This window comes from Ursus arctos, unplaced genomic scaffold, assembly GCF_023065955.2.
Source record: "Ursus arctos isolate Adak ecotype North America unplaced genomic scaffold, UrsArc2.0 scaffold_30, whole genome shotgun sequence".
NCBI lineage: Eukaryota > Metazoa > Chordata > Mammalia > Carnivora > Ursidae > Ursus > Ursus arctos.
Genome location: NW_026622986.1, coordinates 19,046,494 through 19,068,719, shown reverse-complemented (window position 1 = coordinate 19,068,719; position 22,226 = coordinate 19,046,494). Strand labels below are relative to the sequence as shown.

The window sequence follows — 22,226 nt, the reverse complement described above, 5'->3', positions numbered from 1 at the left end:
AACAGGATGGAGAAGAGGAGAAGGCTGATCTGAAGACTTGGCTTTTATCAGTTGCATCAATGCGATCCCTTGTCATCTGAATTTATGTTATGTTTGGCCAATGTGGGGTACACTGGGGGAGGAAAAAGAGAAGGACTGGGTGTTCATAACCCTGGCTACTTCCTGCAGTGAAGTTCCAGCTAGGTGCTGGAAGTGACTGGACTGTCAAAAGCCCCTCTGCATACTACTGCTAACTTCTGCAGTATCCCTCTTCTTCCCCCTTCCAGCCTAGGGTGAGAACACGCCTGATAACTGGCCCAGTGTACCGCACCATCTCTTACTGTTTCTCTACATTCTGCCATACCTCTGCCAATGTTCACTTGATCAAACATTCAGCTTTCCAATTCAAGTATGTCAAGCTATTTCCTGCTAGGGCCTTAATTGATAACAGCCAGGAAAGTGTTTTAAGCAGAAGAATGACAGGATCATATCTGCGTTTAAAACACACACACACACACACACACACACACACACACACACACACACAAAGGCAGAGCATGAGACTAGAAAAGATCTACTCTTTTAGGACATAAGCTTACTCAAGAGGTTTAGAAGAGATTAAAAATTCTTGAATCTAGACAGTCGTTGAATGCCTTAATACAGGAGATCAGAAAAAAAAACACTTGTCAAAGTTGATTTGAGGTTTTGTACTTAGGCAATTCCATGGCTGATAATGCCAATAACAGAGATCCAAAAATCCAGGAAGATGGGTTTGAATAATAGGAAGAAAACTATTTTGATATTCTATATTTTTTTTATGTATAAAGTGAGGAAGCTGAACTCAGTCTTTCCCAAGCTTCTATCATTTATAGGCTGTCCCCACATTTTAGGACCTATGTATTATGTTTACTATTACTTTTATTTATGTATTTATCTTTAAATAGACTTTCTTTTTCTTAGCCTTCTCCTAAGAAAATAATATTCATGAAAGCATGGTTTTGATGTGCCACTCATATATTTTTGTTCTACTTTTAATATAAAATGTAACTACAAAGTTGAAATGTTTATGTTGCCTAAATTACTCCTTCCTATAACCCATAGTACACCTTCTACATGGGAAGTGGTAAATTATTTTAAAGTTTTCTCCCAGTTCCAAAACTATAGGATTTAAACAGAATACTGGACTTGGTTCTTTAGGCCCTGAGTATTCTCTGGTTGTCATGTTAACTGCATTACACCTTCAGATACTAAGGTATCTTCAGTCTGACTAGTAGTAATCTACCTTTACATTCGCATTACAAATTCTCTGCGATAGTTAATGCTTATTTTAAAAAAAAAAGTTCCTAAATTACAATTCAGTATTAGACTAGACACCTGGCAAAGCTACCTGTATGGTAGTCTTGACCAAACGACAGACTGATGGTTAAACACAGCAATATCTGTAACTCACTCATAATTCCAATCCCTGGAAAGCAGGGACAGCATTCTTTGTTTGTCTTGTATCTTGCCTAACACAAACTGTGCATTACATAAATAATATATAGGGCAGATGAAGAGTCAAATGGTTGGTATCTGTAAATTTGCAATAATATATAAAAATCTTTGAGTTGAGGTTCTATGGGCTAAATATACCCAAGACATAAAATAAGTGATACCAACTGCCGTCTTTCCAGACCATAATGGCCAAGAACTTACTGGTCAAAGGAATATAGGGGAAATTTCCAGAAATGCTAGGTTTATTTCTTCCTTTATCATAGAAATAAAGTATAATAAAAGAAGACTTTCAAAGGCTAACCACAAAAGTGGTGTCGTCTGTGAATCTTCCCAGGTCACGTTGGGCAGAAGTAACCCCTCCTGAGCTTCCAAAGCACTTTTTTCTCAGCCTTGTTTTTCACTCATCACACTGACCTTTGGTTTGATGTCTCCCATAACAGACGCTGAAGCCTCTTGATGGCAGGATCTTTGCTCTATTCGTATTTATATTCCTAAATTCAACAAACAGTAACTAGGAATTCATCTGAGTAAATATTTTATTATATTGAATTTTCAAACTATCTACAATAGGATGTTGGAACCCAAATGAACTTTTTATATTCCAAAGCAATATTTTACTTGCCTTAATGCTCCAGAAGTTATTTATACTAGAATCCTCACAGGTGACTCTAAACGTTGAGATATCATTGTTGGGTATTCCTGAAGAAATTCCATCCAGCTTGACCGATTTTCATTAATTCTGTGGAGGCTGAAAGCAAATAAAGGAATACCAAATGATGCCTACATATATGAAACTTTGCACACTCATTAATGGGATCCATGATGGGCTACAAAATCAGTCTATAATCAGAAGCTTAAATCCTATAATACCGTCGAACATGAGAGGATACCAAAAACCTACAAGTATAAGCATTCAAAATCTATGGAAGAAAGTGAACATCCAAAAGCCTGGGCATTTTAAGAAATTGAATTTAGTTGAAAAAGTAATTGTGTCCACTCTCAATACTGTCCTCATACTAGACTATTTAATTTAGATGTCCATCTTTGTGACAGATTTTGCCCTGAAGTTTCTGAAAACATTGCCTGGCAACTGACACCTAATCTTATCAATCTGTCTGATAATCTGATTAACAATTTTACTTATGTTATTACTCTCATTCTATTTTCTTCAAGAAGTAATTTGTAAGTGACTGTATAGATGAAATCTTTTCAAGAAAGTAATATATTTCTCAAAGGAACAAAATTAGAAATTTCACGTGAATTTCTAAATGATTTGCAACTTTTACTAAATATCAAGTCCTTCTTTAATTCTCCGGTCATTTAAGATACTGACTAAACAAAAACAGTTTATATGCAATGTATGAGAAATACAAGTCTTGAATAATGCAAGCTTCATTGGTGTAAGTGTATATGTTGCAGTTACTAACCATCCCAAGTTGTTTCAAATTTATGGTCACTGGATATAGACTCCAAATAATCTAAGAAATAAAATCTATGTAAAACTTATGAAGAGCACTTTACTGTATAACAGCCCCATGTTCTAATTATTTGATCTGAAGATAGATATTTTACCATATTAATACAGGTGACTATGTAGCAGAAATAGTTCCCAGGTCAGGATTCAAGGACCTTTTCAGCATCTTCCGTTTATTATAAATCTTACATAGCAAGAAGACATTATGTTACATGTGCGTCCTCATGTCCAAGAAATCAGAGTTGCTCCTTGAAAGAAGTAACCTGTTTAAATGAGGAAGGACAGGAGAGCAGTACAGATGGGGGGGGGGGCGGTGTATTGTAAATCATATTGCTCTCCCATGGTATGCAGCAAACACATTCAGCACCTTTGGAGAATCAGGATGCTAAGTGTTTTCCTTCATTAGGAGTTACTAAAGGGTGGGAAATTTGGGAGAAGGGAGGATGGGATCAGTTTCCTAATTTTTCTTCAATAACTGCTTTGCTATCTTCCTGAGAGATTCTTTTCTACTTTCGAATCATATTTCACACAATTTCTCCTTAAAGCATCCTCAGGGATATTCCTACAAGTTCAACAATCTGTTTACTGTGTTAAAATTTCTAGCTCACTAATGAATCAAAGGACAGAATGACAACAGAATATAAAAGACTAGCTTATATTCATCTTTATAAAAGAAACCCATAAATCATAAACTCATAGCAATCCATTCATGTATTTGTTGGCAAACATTTAATAAGCACCTATTTTGTGGTAGGCACTGTGCTAAAGATGAGAATATAAATAATAATTTATACTCTGGTGAAGAAGACATACAGAAAAGCAAATAATACCAGTTCTTCAACAAGCATATATTAAGCACATACAGTCACTTCCTGCACAGCAATGGAGAAACACAGGTAAAGAAGAGGCTGACTTTGATTCAGAGGTGTGAATAATATGATGGAGAGGTTGAAGAAGGATTTCATAAGGATGTGTTCCATCAGTCAAGTCCGAATTCATGGACTGAAATCCACTAGATGAAAAGGAGGAAGAACGTCACAAAGTGTAAAGGCACAAGCTGTGACAGAGAACACCATGGTTAGTGTGACTAAAATATAGGTAATGTAAGAAAAAATGATGGTAAACTTACTAGGAATTAACAGGGAAATCTACACAGAATGTAGAAATGTAAGAAATCTACATAGAATGCTAATTGTGTGCTCGGGTGCTTATAATTTCTAAACGTGTTTTTAAGAGAGGTTGTTTTAAGACAGGAAAATGCAATTTTGTTTTTTTTTTTCAATTTTTTAAATATTAGCTAAATTTATTGATAGATCCAAGAGAGCTTTAACTATATATATTAATAAATCAAAATATATTTTTAAAAATTTGTGGAAACTCATGAGTCATAATAAAATAAGTCCATTTTTTGACACAGATTTTCATATAGTGTTGTAAATTTTAAATTGTCTAAAAAAATTTAAAAAGCAGCAAGTTGCTAGGTGATCGCTAAGGGAAATGATGAAGACTGATAATTAACTTCAACACTGCAATCAGTTTCAATCAAACAGATTATGTGTCTAAGAGAATTCAATAAGGAAATTAGAGAGAGTTTTCATATAGAGCAATTTACATGGAAAAATATTTCATTTCAATTTAAAAAGTGCTGTATGCCCTGATAGTAAAATGCACCATGCACAGTAGAATAGAAAGAAGAGAAGTTTATCTGGCTCCGCAGCTAGCAAAGGTTCTGACCAATGAAGAGTGACTTTAAGAGCAAAAGCAGGATTTATGAAAAAGCATAGCCTATCCAACAACTGTTAAGCAGTGCAGCAAGGCTGACCAACTGTGGGAAGAAGTGCTAAAAGAGGGCAATAAGGAAAAACTGGTGAGGGAGGCAGATCTTATCTTTTAGGCAAATGATTTACCAGGGGTTGGGGCTGGATGGTGTGGAGCTCAAGCAGGGGTAAGGCCTCCTGATAGTTTCCCAACTATAAAACCATCTCATCTCGCCCAAGATTCTAATACACAACAACTTAAAGAGGATAAATCAGGAAATACAACAAAGTGCCAGAAAAGAATTCAAAATCACCTTTAATGTCACCATCAAGAGGTATATACTATTACCGTTTTATGTATCTTCTAAACTTTTATCAATGTGCACACACATAAACACATGCTTGCATCTTGAAATTTGCGTTGTCTACCAATGAATTTTCTTTTTTCCCTATGCTGATCACTCTCAAGTTTTTTACTCTCAAGATACTTTTACATAATTAAACATTATTGAGAACCACAAAGAACTTTTTTATGTGGTTCATAGCTATCAAAACTTGTGTTAAAAATTAAAATTGAGAAGTATTTTAAATTATATGTATCAATTCATTTTAAAATAATAAATCATTACATTTTAAGAAAAATACATATTATAAAACAGAATTATATATATTATATATAATATACCTACCATTTTATGAAAAATGACCTTTATTGTAGCACTTTATGGCATCACATTTATAGGGGGAAGGAAAAGAATACAGAGATAGCACAATCTCTTTAGAAGAGAGAGCAAAAACTTATTGAAAAGTATGTCTTGTTTCCTGCTAGGTAAATGAGTATTTAGTCCTATTTGAAACCAGAATGCTCAGTAAAACGGAGGTATTCAAACTAAAAGAAAATTTTAGTGAGAGCCAGCACTAGATTTTATCTACTTTTGCATTAAAAACACTGCAATATATTGTTTTGATTGAAGTATATAAAGAAAATTCAACTTACATAGGTAAATATTTTGAAAAGGGAGATATATTTTCATAGCTTTTCAGGTAATCATGGATCTTTTTTTACTATACCAAAACTTGGCACTGTGGTAAAGTGTAGTTGTAATGTGGAATCTGAAACCCTATCAGTGGAGTTTTTGCACTGTTACATGAAAAATTCATTGGTCTATCTAGCACTATGAATGTGACCATTTACCCATGTGTGATTCTGTAGCATCCCGCATTTTTCATTTAGAAAATTGTTAAGTATGTAGCTTCTCAAATGTTGAAACATTTCATTATGCAACATAAAAAAATTTTCATCAGACAAGTCTTTAAAACATTGGGAAGCTGTTGTGCCCATGATGGAAAATACCAGTTTTTCAGAATTCTGACTTTTGTTTGAAAGTTCAAATTTTATCATTAGCAAGAGCTATTGTCGGGTGTTTTCTCTGATATCATCATCCTTTCTTGTTTTTAGTAAAATGTCTGCCAAATGCCCCAGTCTGAATAACCACAAACTGTCATTCTTTAAAAAAAAAAAAAAAATGTTGTTCCATGAAAAAAGTGGTTAGTTTAGCATGCAACCCAGTCTTGCAGTGCTTTTCCACAAGACAATATGCACTTCAATATGGCATAAAAGTGCTTTATGCATAGTTCTCAGAATATTATAAAAACCTTGCATGAACAGTTGAGATTTAATATAATCAATTTTGTTGCTTCAACAAGGTCATTTTGAAATGAAACTGACTTGTCAAACAATTTACTAGAGATGCATGGTGGTGAAGAATGTAACATACAGCTGGGTACCACTGTCTTGTTTCCTGCTAAGGTACCGACAGTTTTAACCATCACTGCATTTGCAACATCAGTGCAAATAGCAACACATTGAAAAAGTTTGTTAAAATAAAAATTCATTAGCTTGCATTTGAATGAGTCTTTTACCAATGGCTCTTGTTATTATCACTACTACGAGACTAGTTTTGAATTTGTACACCCCTGAAGAGGTCTTAGGACCTCCAGCACTCCACAGACCACACTTTGAGAAACACTGCCCTTAAACCACTTAATATTCTTTCTAGCGTTACATGAAAGGGCTATTTAATGTTCTCTCAAGTACATGTATCATCATTTAACCATTATCCTATTATTAGACATTGAAGTTGTATCTAATTTTTCATTATTACCAATAATTTGTGATGAGCCTCTTTCTATATAAATCTTTGTCTTCCTCTCTAATTATTTTCTAAAGATTGACTCCTAGTAATTTTACTAGGTCAAGAAAGATTTTCAAAGTGTGCTATCAGATATATTTCCAAAGAGACTCCAGCTCTGCATCTGGTTCCTGTTAGGCAGTTGTGAATGTGCTAACACTGCACTCAGATGAGAAGCCAGAGTAGAGACTATGCTCACATTGGCAGCATGGGGTCTCCCTAAGGTTAAGCTACAGGAACCTGGGTCAGCTTATTCACACTAATTGCATCCATATTCCTGGGTATGTTCCTATTTAGGCACTCTGCCACAGCAAGATCGCATTAAACAGTGACAGGTTTTGTAGTCAGTGATATTTATTTCCTGCCTGAAAAGAGTAGGAGAAAAATATGGCAGTTGCCATGTCATGTGAATGAGTTTAGCAAAATTCAGTGTCCCAGTTGTTTGGTTTTGTGACCCCAGATGATTAATCCTTTCCTCTCCTTTTTGTGGCATTTCTGGTTATGTTTGCAAACCCAATCCTTTCTGAACTTTTTCACCCAAACATTTAGTTCAACTTGTTCCTTAAGGACTTGGAAATGAAAACTTGAGGTCACGGACATTCCCCCCTAATTTATCCCTGCTTTTTAAAATTGGCTTGGTTCTTTTCTTTCTTCTTCCCCCGCCCCAGATTTACTTCTTAAAAAAAAAAAAAAGTCAATATCTTGCTAGAAATACAGACTATTCTATAGCTGAGTATGTCCTCGTGGTTTTTTCCCTTTTTTTCTTTAGCAGTATTCAGATTATAAAGTATTTTACAGGAGCATACATTCAATGAGAAAAGTTGATTTAATAGACTCAATTTATTCTTAGAATGCCTTATGATGTTATATGATTTTACTCTACCTATACATTCTTATAACAGATTTAATGTCTGCTCTGTAATACCTACTACAAATTGTAATCTTGGTGTTTACTTTTTTATAATAAACACAAACATATGAAAATTCTCCTGAAATCAAATTCTCCTAGGCACTGTTGTGCTTCAAGGGTTCCATAAAATCCATCACCCTCCTTGCCACCACCTTCTCCTGGATAGTTTTTATTGAAGCACACTTTGTCACTCAGTCTGATATTTTGGAAAAATATTAACTGAAACAACCTAGTGAAACCCACCATGCCCTGTCCTAAAATAATGTTGTGAGGACTTGTTGCTCTTTTAGCCTAGATTACACTAAGAGGATGGACACATACATGTCTTCTCTCCTGAGTTGGAGATGTGCTACTAAGCACCTGCTTTGTTTCTTTTTGAAAGTTCTACCTATTTAACTGATTGTCCTGCTTAAATTCAAATTTAAGAATCTTAAAGTCAAAGCTATGTTCTTCATTTAGTAAATATATAGACTCTCATTTCATGTACTGTCCCATTTCACTACCTCTGGCTCTATTTTCCAGTTTTCAGAATTCCTTTCTTCAACTTCCTATCTCCTTCTTACTTATATTCTTCTATTGTACTTATCTTTGCAAGCTGAAAGATAAAAAATGAACAAAATAAGGTCTAAATTTTATAATTTGTAACAATTATCCTTAAAAAAGGTTTATTCAAACAGGCTAAAATTTGGACTGGAAATGAACAGAGACAAGGTGTAAAATAAAACTTGTTTAAGGCTTAGAGAAAAGAAAAAAAGATGATACATGTGAATCACATGACTCTGACAACTGCATAGGAAACACAGTGCATCGGGCACCCGGGGAGCTCAGTCAGGGAAGCGTCTGCCTTCAGCTAGGGTCATGATCCCCAGGTCCTGAGATCTAGATGACATGTGCACTCCCTGCTCAGTGGGGAGTCTGCTTCTCCCTCTGCCCCCCCCACCATGATGCTTGCTCTTGCTCTCTCTCAAAAATGAATTAAAAAAAAAAAACTTAAAAAAAGGAAATATAGTGCATCAAATCTAAAATCAGGAAGCAAAAAACAAAAATGATCATTCATTAATCTTTATGATGGGACAGAAAAAAATTAGTAGTACCCTGGTTAAGAAACAATTATTTCTTAAAAACGATCTCAACAGAAATATGTTTAATGAACATTAAAAATAGAAGAATAAAAGTGGAAACCCAGGAATACTTTATTTTTATTAAGATTGTATAATATATTTTCCTTTCATCTGAAAGATTAGCACACTCCGAAAGGCTGAAGCATACTAACAAAGTCTTAGGACTAGAAACATTAGGAAAAACCAAATCGAAGAGTCCTAAATGACAGAGGTGGAAACAGGGAGAGTGGAATTGAGATTTACTTCTCCGGGACACCCCAGATTTACCATTAATCAGGCTAAGCAAAATTTAACGTAACGGGCATGACTCCCAAAATAAATGAATTCTATCTCCACCACTAAAATGACTGTTTTTCATAACTGAGATGTATCCTTTAAAAAAAAATGGCACATGTACTTTCATGGTTAGAAAACATTTTTCCCCAACAGTAACAAATCAAATACTTCATTGCCTGAAAATTTATATCAAGATCCTTATATTTATACATGGATGTTTCATAACTCTCATTTTTCAGAGATACGTGAGATATGAGGAACTCAGACCTTTACTTTTCAAAAATTGTAAGATATTTGTACTAAATTGTTTTTTTCTCCAATCATATTTTTTCAGTTTCTATGTAACAGAAGAAATAGAAGGGCATACCTATTCTTTTCCTCTCATCTTCAGGGAAGCCCCCAAGCTATTCATCTGGGCTGGCACTTAATCCACTGAAAAGAGAATAGAAAGAGACAGAGGGCAAAAATAGGCTCCTGGCCCACTTAAAGTCTCGTGCTAAGTGGAACAGAAAGCTAAATACAAGTGTGGCTCCGTGATAACAATAGTAAAAATTATCTTTTCTCTGTGGGAATTGATGAAATATATTGGTGGGAGTGGGCATAAGGGAACAGAACAGAAAGCAAGTTAGGAGATTTTGTCCCATTATAAATGATTTGGACTATATACATTGAGTTATTCTTTCCATAAATATTCAGTTGATTCCCACTGCATTAGGTACTGTGATAGAAGAGTAAGCAGACATGATCTTTACCCTCCAGAAGACTTGTGGTCTAGTAGGGGAAGAGTCTCAGTTGCCCTATCTGTAAAATAGGCACGAATAAGATGACTGCAAAGGTCCTCACTAGCTCTAAATTAGTAAACTGATATTAAAAAATTAAAAAGTACTACAGTGATTATTACTAATTTGATACTTCCTTACTATTTTTCTTTATCCCAATATCCCTTCATTGAACCCAGGCTTTGAGGTCAGGAGAAAGAAGGGAAAGTTTAAAAGAAAGATACACTTGACAAAAGAAGGAACGAGTAAGAAAAGAAGTAAAGAGACTAGCATTCAGCTATTACCAGGCATCTACTGTGATAGGCATTCTATAAACATGTAATTTCATCCAAGAGACAGAAATCCATTAGCTGCCACCATCCAAAAGAAGTTCTAGAGGCAGGAACCATATACTGATCAACTCTGTAAGTCCAAGACCCAACACAATGTTTTAGTGCATAGTGTGTGTCCTAGAATTATTGGATGCATTTAAATAATTATAAAAGATGATAACATCATCAACACTCTATCATTCTGCCTTCTTAAGAAATGAGTCATCACTTTGTAGAGCATCATTTTCCTTCAGGCACTTAACTCAGAACAATCATTTCTTGTACTTCAGAATATTCTTCAACATTTAGAAACAATATATACAAATCAGTTCATTAGTGGAAGCATGAGAACAGATTCCTACAAACACACACACAAACACACAAAAACTTCAATACTTTTGGTAAATAATCATGTTTATCCCTTAAAATCACCTTGATAGCTGCATTATGATTACTTCAATTTCAGAGAGTACAGTTCTCCGTACTTTTTAGCACACAGGTTTTTATAGTAGAGTTTTATAATACAGTCCACCTAGAAGCATCATGCATTGCCCTCTCAAATGGTATTTCCTCTTACTTTATAATTTGTTCCAAAGTTTTGAGCTCATTTTTCTCTGAGCATTTTCTAAGCCTATTTTTAAATATGAGAAAAAATTGTCACAGCTTGTTCCCCTGAGATAGTAGCGGGGACGAAGGTGTTTGGTGGATTAGACTAAGAAGCCTGACCAATTTATCAGACACACAAAATGACGTACTAGTAACTTAGAGAAAAACACGTCTGTTGTTAACAAGAAGAAATTAAGCAACTCACTGATAACCAAAAACAGCAATTTGGTAAATAAAACAGTACACTCCCAATAAAACTAATTATAAAAGTGGATTACAATTATTAATAAACTTATGATGTATGTAAACAGATGTTCATTTTGGAGTATAGACTTCTCAACAGAAACAACTCAAGCACTATCATTCTTTCCTGTCATCTTCCTGATAGCCACTCTTCAACATTCAGAGTGATACTTATGCTGTCACCTTTTCTTTCGACCTAAATAAAGGTTTATTCACCTATCTAGTCCAAAGATGGTCACATTAAGTGACAATCAGACTCGACTCTAAAACCACCGAACACAGTAATCTTCCTCATATGCTATCATTACAATTCAGGGTTTGTTTAGGTTTTTTTTTTTTTCGTATTTTTTGTTTGTTTTAAAATTATTTATTTATGTATTTTAGAGAGAGAGAGAAAGCAAGCACAATAGGGGAAAGAGGCACAGGGAGAAAGAACCCCAAGCAGACTCCACACTGGGCACGGAGCCTGACTTGGGGCTTGATCCCAGGACCCTGAGATCATGACCTGAGCCAAAACCAAGAGTCGGACACTTAACCTACTGTGGCACTTAGGCACCCCATAATTTAGTTTTATATTAGTAAAGGTTTTAGCCCCAAGAAGACAGATATAAATGTGTTTATCGATAAGAAACCTTAACCGAACAATTAGATAAAATAAACAAAAGCCATCTAAATTGGAAAGAAAAAAATGTAACTATCTCCATTTACAAATGACATGATCATAGAAAATCCTAAAGAATCCACAAAAAGCTACTAAAGCTAATAACTGAATTCAGTAATGTTGCAAGATACAAATTCAAAACACAAAATCAGTTGTGCTCCTAAACCACCAATGAACAGAGAAAGAAATTAAGAAAGCAATCACATTGACAGTAACATGTAAAAGAATAAAATACCTGGGAATAAATCTAACAAGGAAGGTGAAAGATTTCTATATTTAAAATTATGAAGTATTACCAAGAGAAATTAAAGAAAACCTAAATAAATGGAAAGACATCTCCAGTTCACTGAAAGACTTAATATTGTCAAAATGTCAGTGCTACCCAAAGTGATCTACAGATTCAACATGATCCCTATTAAAACTCTAACAACCTTCTTTGCAGAAATGGAAAGCTGATCCTCAAATCCTCAAATTCATGTGGAATTATAAAGGCATCAAAGAGCCAAAACAATCTTGATAAAGGACAAAGTTGGAGAGCTCACACTTCCTGATTTCAAATCTTACCACAAAGCTAACAAAAAACAAACAAAAACTTGCCACGAAGCTACAGAAAACAAAACACTGTAGTATTGGCTTATGAATATACATATAGATTGATGGACTAAAAATGAGAAGCTGAATATAAACCCATACATCTAAGACCAATTGATTTTTGAAAAAAGTACCAAGTCCATTCAATGGGGAGAGGATAGTCTCTTCAACAGATGGTTCTGAGACAGCTGGATTTCCCCAGGTGAAAGAATGGAGTTGAACCCCTACCTCACACCACACAAAAAAATTAACTCAAAATGGATATAAGACCTGAATTTAAGAGCTAAAATCATAAAATATTTAGAAGAAAACATAGGAGTCAATTTTCAAAATCTGGTATTTACAGTGCATTCATTTTATTTTTGTATTCAAGTATAATTAAAGTGTTATAATAGTTTCAGGTATTCAACAATTCAATGTATTTCTCAGTGCTCATCAAGATAACTGTACTCTTAATTCCCTTTTATCTATTTTACCTATCCCCCTACCCCCTTCTAGCAACCACGTTTGTTCTCTGTATTTAAGAGTCTGTTTTTATTGTTTGTCTCTCTTTTTTATTTGTTTTCTTAAATTCCACATGAGTGAAATTATATGGTATTTGTTTTTACCTAACTTATTTCACTTAGCATTATACCCTTTAGGTCCCACATTGCTACAAATAGCAAGATTTCATTCTTTTTTATAGCTAAATAATAATTCCATTGTATGCATATGCATGCACACACACACACACACACACACACACACTTCTTCTTTATCTATTCATCTATGGATGGACAGCTGGGTTGCTTCCATATCTTGGCTATTGTAAAGAATGCTGCAGTAAACATAGGAGTGCATGTACTTTTACAAATTGTGTTTTTGTTTTCTTTGGGTAAATACCCAGTGGTGCAATTACTGGATCATATAGTAAGTATATTTTTTTTTTCAGTTTTTTCAGGAACATAAATACTGTTTTTTCACAGTGGCTATACCAATCTTCATTCCCATTAACAGTGCACAAAGGTTCCTTTTTCTCCACATCCTCACCAACAATTGGTAATATTTCATTGTGGTTTTAATTTGCATTTCACTGATCATGTGATAAGAGATCTGAAACCATGAAAGTCCTAGAAGAAAACAAAGGCAGTAACTTCTTTGACATCAGCCATAGAAACTTTTTTTTTTCTAGATATGTCTTCTCTGGCAAGGGAAACAAAAACAAAATTAAGCTTATTGGCACTACACCAAAATAAAAGCTTTTGCACAGTGCAGGAAACCATCAACAAAACAAAAAAGCACTTACTGAATGGGAGAAGATATTTGCAAATGATATAATCTGACAAGGGGTTAATATCCAAAATATACAAAGAATTTATACAACTCAGCATCAAAAAAACAATCCAATTAAAAAATGGGCAGAGGACAAGAACAGATATTTTTCCAAAGAAGAGATACCGATGACCAACAGATATGTGAAAAGATAATTATGCATTCGTAGATACGACACCAAAAGCCCAAGAAACAAAACAAAAAGATAAATTGGACTTCATCAAAAATTTTCATTTATCAAAGGACATTATCAAAGGACAACCTACAGAATAGAAGATAATATTTGACATCATACAGCTAATTAGAGTTTAATATTCAGAATATATAAAAACTCCTACAAGTCAACAAAGAAAAACAACCCAATTAAAAGCAGCAGACTTTTACAGACATTTCTTCAATAAAGATATACAAATGGCAACTAAGCACATGAAAAGATATATAACTGAATGGGAACTCAAATACTTATATATCAACATTCATAACATCATTCACAACAGCCAAAAGGGGAAAACAACTCAAGTGTCTATCATCAGATGAATGAGTAAACAAAGTATAACATATGCACACAATGGAATATTATTCAGCCATAGAAATTACTTAAGTTCTTATATATGCTACAATATGGGTGAACCTTGAAAACATTATACTAAGTGAAATAAGCCAGACACAAAAAGATAAATATTGTACAATTCTACTTATGTGAGTTACCTAGAATAGGCAAATACATAGAGACAGAAGGTAAATCAGAGGTTACCCTGGGCTGGAAAAAGAGGAGAGTGGGAAACTATCGTTTAATGGCTACTGAGTTTCTATTTCTGGTGATGAAAACATTTTGTAAATAGAAGTGATGGTTGCATAACACTGTGAATATAATGAAAACCACTGAATTATACAGTGAAAAGTGGTTAAAATGTCAAATTTTGTGTTCTATGTGTACATTCACCAGTTTTAAAAATAATTAATAAAGTTATTATTACTAAAGATTGAATCATATTTAAATGAGTAAATGTATATGGTATGTGATAATTCAATAAAACTGTTAAGATATACATATAATAAACATTTATCTCAAAATCATGTTTACTGAATGTAACACAGATGAGTTTTTGTTTTATTCTTTATTTTTCTTTATTGCCCATTTATAATTTCAGATACATATTATAAACATTTCCATGCTTTTAATCAACACTAAAACAATTTTGTTAGTTAATAAGCCAGGAAATGAATTTGTTTAGAGTTATACATATGGTCACTAAATTTAAACTGGAAATTCCCATCAGAATTATCCTAGTTCTGTAATGACATCTCTCACTTCAGCCCATTCAACTGCCACCGTATACAGTTACTGTACATACTGTACATTACTAAGGAGCTTAGTAATAATTTAAGTGAATGCATGATTAAGTTACGGATGGAAAGCTCATGTGATCCATGCTACTTTTTTCTCTCTATTCCAAACTTCTAAGTCAATTCATTGCTGATTCCTGTTGGTGGTGAGATTCTTTGAAACCTCAACTCTTTTAGAGCCGTCTGCCTATTGACAAATAGTGTAAGTTAAATGTAGTAGTTTCTAGCCTAATGCAGGCTTATCATTATACATTACAGTCTTAGAACTGGCAGAACACTTCACAGTCAAACAGACATAGAAGGATTGTTTTCCTCATAGAAGGATCTATCATTTTAACTAAAATTGTTTATGTCTGAATATCAAACTTGTATATAATTGATGCATATGGAAAATGATATCATAGTACTTAAAATAGTAAATGTATGGAGTTGACACTAAAAATTTACTCAATGGAAGTATCTATTGAAGACGGGTAATATTTTACACTATAAACAGGAAATACATTAAAAATTAACCCTAACAATTCAGAGGTCTCTAATATTGGGGGATATACCTTTGATGGGAAAAGCAGAAGTAGTTTGCAACTGCTAATAAACATAATTTAAAGGAGGATGAATTTATCATTGCTCATGTTCTAGTACTCCTACTGTGACCCTCTCCTCTTTTACTACAACTTCACATTCTTACCTTAAGTGCCACCCACTCGATCCCCCAAGTGTACCACTTATAGGTCTTTTTTTTTTTCATTTTAATAGAAAATTATTTAAGACTTAAAATCCTCTCAGAAGAAAAAGCAGCTCCAATAGCTGAATTTAACAGAGCTGGAAAACGGATCAATTTACCTGCCCTCTGCCTACCAGTCTTGGTCTAGGTCATCTGGGGTCCCAGCTCCAAAGCCAAAAGTAACTGTTTCACATCAAGCTCTTCTGTATTGCTTGTACCTCACTTCTATCCGATTGACTGTCAAGCCTGTCCCTTCAATTCCCGGTTGCCTGCCTGGCCTTTGGACCATCTGTCCTATCCAGCCCTATGGTTTAGATTGCCTCTTGCTTCCTGATTTCATGCCTGATTTCGGCTGAGATTAGTTTTTCTGAGCTGTGTCTGCATTTGTCTGATCTTTATCTAGTTCCTAATTTCCATTTTGTTTTGTTACTCCCTACCTCGATGTTCAGTCTCTCCTGTGCCAACCTTTGTTTTGGCATTGTGACACATTTTGAAATTTCCCTTCAACTCCCTATCCATTCTCAACTCTAAGAGCAACCTTGCCGAGGCCTGCACCTAACTGTATCATTTACTGAGCTTACCACTCTGAGAACTTTACATTGACCAGTCTTAGAGGAAGGAAAGGCAAATAATCAAATACCACTTATTCAACCTCTAAATGTAGCAAATCATGAGTACTCACCATAGTTAAGGAATTAACAGATACTTGTTGCCTCATCATTTAAGAGTGTATCTATGATTTTTTTTTCAAATAATAACTCATAAATACAGCTGCTATATATGTTCCTATGCATTGATACCCAAAACGTAGGCTCAATGAAGGTGAACTGGTTAAGCTATTGAATATTTAAGCCAATTGTATAGAAACAGTGGAGATTAGGAAACTTTGAAGGCTGAATCCACAGGAAGAACACATTGCCAGCCAAACACAATTACCCAGATTAGACTGTTGGAGTCACCACGTGTTTTGGTAGATGACAATAAGAGGTCATTACCTGATGATTTCTTTTCAAAAAACAAATCAGAGTTTCCTCTCCACTGCTTTTTCCTGGAGGGTTAGGGTATATTATTGACAGACTTATTGTCATTAAACCCTGATTAGGCAAAAAATATTCATGCATTATATATATTTTTTTCCTCCTAGCTGCTCTCAAGACACTGGCAATCATCCTACAATTGGTTTTCCATTCTCCATTATGCTTATGTGTGTGTGTATATTGTGTGTGCATATATGGGACCATTCTGTAAATCTTCAATGGGGTATATTTAATTATCCGGTTGTATTTTTTTGTTCCTGTGGTGGGCATTTTTTATTCTCAACAGTTGTGACCAACTATCCCAGGGCCTGTTGTCTTCTAAGTCTGTGGACTCTAAAGTAATTAAGTAAAGCACAAAAAGAAAATGATCATTTAGGAATTCAGTTAATCAGAGTATATTAAGCAGATCTAGACCAACAGGTGAGATTATCAAGGACACATCTCTTTATGACTCATTTAAAGGAAACACTAACATTAAGAACTCTTCAAAACACTCATTTAAATTTGCTATTTAAAATGTTAAAGAATGACTCATTGCTATAGATCTTTATGACAAACACTGTCATAAAAATTAGTCCTCAGGATTTGGTGGTTTGGCCCTTTTGAAGTCTAAGGTAGTCTTTCCATATAACCAGTTCTTTATAATGCTAGACCCTTTTGTCACCTAAGTAATATTTTAAGAAATCAATTTTAAGACCGATTTATGCCACTTTTTATTTGCCTGTGTTTATTTGGATCTAAATATTCAGAGTTCAAATTACATTTACTTTCAAGAATGTGGTTGCCTTGGTGTCCTGCAAAAATAAAATAAAATAAAATAATAATAATAACTTTACTTAGGGTAATACATTCATAAAAATAAGTATGCTGGCTAGATAATGTATCCCTCAAAGATGTCTACCAGATAATAACCTGGAAATGTACTGTGCTACATTTTGATACTTACTCTTTTTTTATGGCCCTGTGTGCTTTAAGGAAAACTAAAGGAAGCGTTAACTGTGCATTTGTTAATCCGGCTTATGGGAACTGGAGTGACCCAGAGAAAACAGAGGTAAGTGGTAATGGTGAACTGTATTGTTTCAAAAGCAGAAACACACACACACACACACACACACACACACACACACACTGTTGTCTGGACATGTTTCCATATCATGGCTAAGAGGAATGTTTTAACGGAGTTTTTTTTTTAATTTTTTTTATAATTTTTATTTTGTTATATTAGTCACCATACAGTACATCCCCAGTTTTTGATGCAGTGTTCCATAATTCATTATTTGCATATAACAACCAGTGCACCATGCAATATGTGCCCTCCTTACTACCCATCACCAGCCTATCCCAATCCCCCACCCCCCTCCCCTCTGAAGCCTTCAGTGTGTTTCCCAGAGTCCACAGTCTCTCATGGTTCATTCCCCCTTCTGTTTACCCACCCCCTTCATTCTTCTCTTCCTTCTCCTACCGATCTTCCTGTATGATTTTTATTGGGAATGGGAAGGAGTTTTAGTCCCTCTAAATATGCAAAGAGAATTTTCCATTCCAGGACAGATTCAATCTGTTTGTAAAGTCAGTTCACTGTTAAGTGGCTTTGTTTTGTGGTCACTTTCATACTCAACAAGAGCTGACAAATCTGGAAAATATCAGTTTAACCCAGAGTATTAGTCAGTGACCCATAGTAACTCTTTATTGACTGTTCTTTGTATTCTATTCCCAAGACAGAAAGGAGGACAGCATTCTGTGCTGTGCTTTAAATTTAGGTATGAGTAGTAAAGGGCTATTACCTGGTAATTTAGAAGAATAAAGAGAAATTAAAGTGTATTACATCTTTCTTGGGACTTTTTAGGGCTATTCCTTATCAGTGCACTAAGTAGACTTGAGAGAAAACGAAGTAAAATCTTTTTCATCTCTTTCTTAAGTAGATAATATGAGCATTCACTTGGGTATAAAATAGGATTAGCCATGATGCATCACTTCTTATCTACGAAAACCTCCTTACATCCGATTTTAGAAATATTTTATCAGATTCATTCTCGTCAAAGTGAGAATATAGAAATCTGAAGTGTTCATTTCCCCCCTATTATTTTTAAATGAAAATAGGCCACAAACAGTTGTTGCCATTATTTAAATGAGTAACAAGGTGTCAGATTAGATGGTTTCTAGTAGTTTTGGAGCCTTGGTTGATATGGCTGAAGGCTAACCACAACACTTAACTTTTTAATTTGTGTTTTATTCAATAATGTTGTCATACATACTTTTAGTATTATTTTGGTAGGAATGAAAACAAGAAAATATTTCCCAGAGCACAAAGGAATTAATTTGGATGATTTGTCAAGTCAGTCAAGACACAGAGTAAAACTTAAAATTAGGCCCTACCCCCACCCCACGCTTCAAATGGATAATAAATTAATAAATGGATATTTAAGAAGCCTAAGGCATCTTTTTGGCAAAGTAGGTAGGTGTAATACAAACCTACTTTCATTTTAGGAGAGAAAATTTAATCTTTTTTTTTTTTAATCTTTAACATTTAGTATCTGAAAGATACAAATGATGTAAGGAAATCAAATGTCTTTTAAATTAGGCATTTTTATATTAATATCTTATAAACTTGTAATAATTAAAAAGCTGCTAGGAAGCTTTGCAGAAAAGAATGCATCTTTTACTTTCTACTGAGAAATGGCCTAACACACGGGTGGGGGTTCCTATCAAAGACCCACCTTTCAAGATGCTTCCAAGACTCTACTATGTATGCATATGGCAGTGCAATCGATGACTCTAGAGAAGCCTGGAAGCAATTTCCCTTTTTCTATCCAAATAAAAAAAATAATTCCCCTTTCACATTTTTCCCCGCCATTAAGAATGGCGAGAGTAGAAATTCTGTCACAGTTCTTGAACTTTGTTGCTGCTTTGATTTCTACTGTTACAGAAACAACGACTTTGTATTAAACTAAGTGTACCTTCTCTGACTTTGTAACAGAGAAACAGACTTCTCCAAAATACTCTTCCAAAACCTCTTAGAGAAAATTCTCAAATCATGATATAATTTTTTTTTTTTAAGAATAGTATAATGTACTGTCATGTATCCATCTCCCAGTTACAATCATTATCAACCCCTGGTCATTCTCATTTCACTTCTACTACCACCCATTCCCACTACACACCAGAATGGTGGTGCTGGTTATTTTTGTTTGTTTGTTTTTTAAGACTATTTTGTTTAGAGCTGTTTTAGGTTCATAGCAAAATTGAGCAGAAGGCACACAGAGTTCTCATATATCCGCCCCCACACACCAACACATGGTCTCTCCCATTATCAACATCCAACACCAGAGTGGTACAGTTGTTACACTGACAAACCTGTATCTACCCATCATCCAGAGTTCATAGTTTACATTAAGATTCACTCTTGGAAATACCAGGTATTTTTAGACAAATCGCAGGTATCGTTTAATTTCACCTGTAAAGACAGAGTTGTAACATTAAGGGATAAAGACTTAAAAAAAATATAACCACAGTATCATACCTAAACATTTAATAATTCCTTGATGCCACTAAATATTCAATCAGTGTTCAACCTACCCCCAGCTGTCTCATAAATAAATAGGGGGATTATATTTGTTGTTGTTGCTATATTTTTAAAATCAGGTAGATATAAGGTATATCATCCAAAATGACAGCCATGTCTCCTAGACTTTTTAATCTCTAGGCTCCATTTTTTTCTTTCACGTTTTCCTTGCACTTTCTTTGTTAAAGAAATCAAAGTGTTTGTCCTATTAGAACTTTCCACATTTTAGGTTTTCTAATATACTTTGTAAAACATAACTCTGAACTAAAAGTCAGGTTTGTTTGTTCTGTATTTTTTGTTTTGTTTTGTTTAATTCAACTATGATCAGTAGAGCAGACGTAGAGAATCGGGCACCACAGAAAGAGGTAGTCAAGATTCTGCATCATGGAACTTTACATCAAAAACTAGGGATGTACAGTATGGTGACTAACATAATATAATAAAAATTATTATTAAAAAATAAATAAATACACACGGGAAAAAAAAAAGATTCTGCCAAACACTTCCCCATCCATTAGAGGTGAAGATAAGGCAGTGACTCCTATGCCCCACTGGCCTTGGACACACACCAACCTTAGGCCTGTAAGCAGTGTGGGCAGTGTGGACTGTAGGTACTAGGGGGAGAGTCAGGAATGCTCTAGGTATTACTGCAGTGAAAATCCATTAAAAATTCATTGTATTCTGCATGATCTGGAAAGAAGCTTGTTACTTTAATGCCTAAACTAAACTCCTAAACTTTTCAATGTGTTTTTCTTTAGAGTTCTGTATACTCCTTCTCAAATCCATTATATGGCACAACATCAGGATGCCTGGAGACCATATCTAATCATCTGAAATAGTACCATCCAAATCAAGTATGATCTAGGGTATGTAGTTTATAGAAAATCCTATAGAAACCTGATAGAAACTCATCTTATACAATAGTAAAAACAGAAGGGATTCAGAATCCTAGTGTAATTATTACGTTTACAAATAAATTTTCTTACTGAATATATTAAATGTTTTCATGGAATCTGAATCAAAGAACCTTATCTTCTTTGTATATCTGAATATTTTATAAAATGTTCTACTTGAGTTTCTTGTTTTCCTTTGATTTATTTTATTTTTTTTAAAGATTTTATTTATTTATTTGACAGAGAGAGACAGCCAGCGAGAGAGGGAACGCAAGCAGGGGGAGTGGGAGAGGAAGAAGCAGGCTCCCAGCAGAGGAGCCTGATGTGGGGCTCGATCCCATAACGCCGGGATCACGCCCTGAGCTGAAGGCAGACGCTTAACGACTGCGCCACCCAGGCGCCCCTCCTTTGATTTTATCATGGTCATTTTTTAAAATTACAAATCAAATTGTATTTGATATAAATATAAATAAATTTTAAAATGCTTATTTAAATGAGATAGAGCTTAGAAACAAGAAGCTGAAGTATACGAATTAGCAGAAATGGACAAATCATACCAATCTTAATCCACATGATCATGAATAAAAGTTATTTCTGCATCTTGAAAAAACATGTGAAATTGTTATCCTAAACTTGCTTTATTCAAATAATTATTTAACACATATCTTCATATAGATATAAAAATAATACCGAAATGCATGAGTTAAAAAGCTTTGGACTTCAAGAACCTGAAAAATCCCTATTCTAATTGTTTAAATAATGTGGCAATTATTATCCCTAAAATCAGGAAATTGGGAGATAGAGCACTCCTTTTAGTTGGTTTTTGCAAAAGCTCTATGCCTTCATCAAGGACTCTGGTTATTTAAAAGCTTCAGTTCGTAGACTATGTTCTCAGGCTGGCTCCCCTACAGGTTGGAGAATAGCTATATAAGCTAGAGCACTGCTGCATTCACAAGGAAGC

At 34.4% G+C, this 22,226-nt stretch overlaps 1 protein-coding gene across 1 annotated transcript in view; it reads left to right on the top strand.

The window, feature by feature from the left end:
• Positions 1-21,302, top strand: part of MALRD1 (MAM and LDL receptor class A domain containing 1) — a 731,799-nt gene extending 710,497 nt beyond the window's left edge. The window contains exons 40-41 of the mRNA XM_057304733.1: positions 17,789-17,864; positions 21,131-21,302. Coding sequence (XP_057160716.1) covers positions 17,789-17,864; positions 21,131-21,211 — 157 coding nt within the window. The 3' untranslated portion in view covers positions 21,212-21,302. The remainder of the gene's footprint in view (positions 1-17,788; positions 17,865-21,130) is intronic.
• The last annotated feature ends 924 nt before the right edge of the window (positions 21,303-22,226 follow it).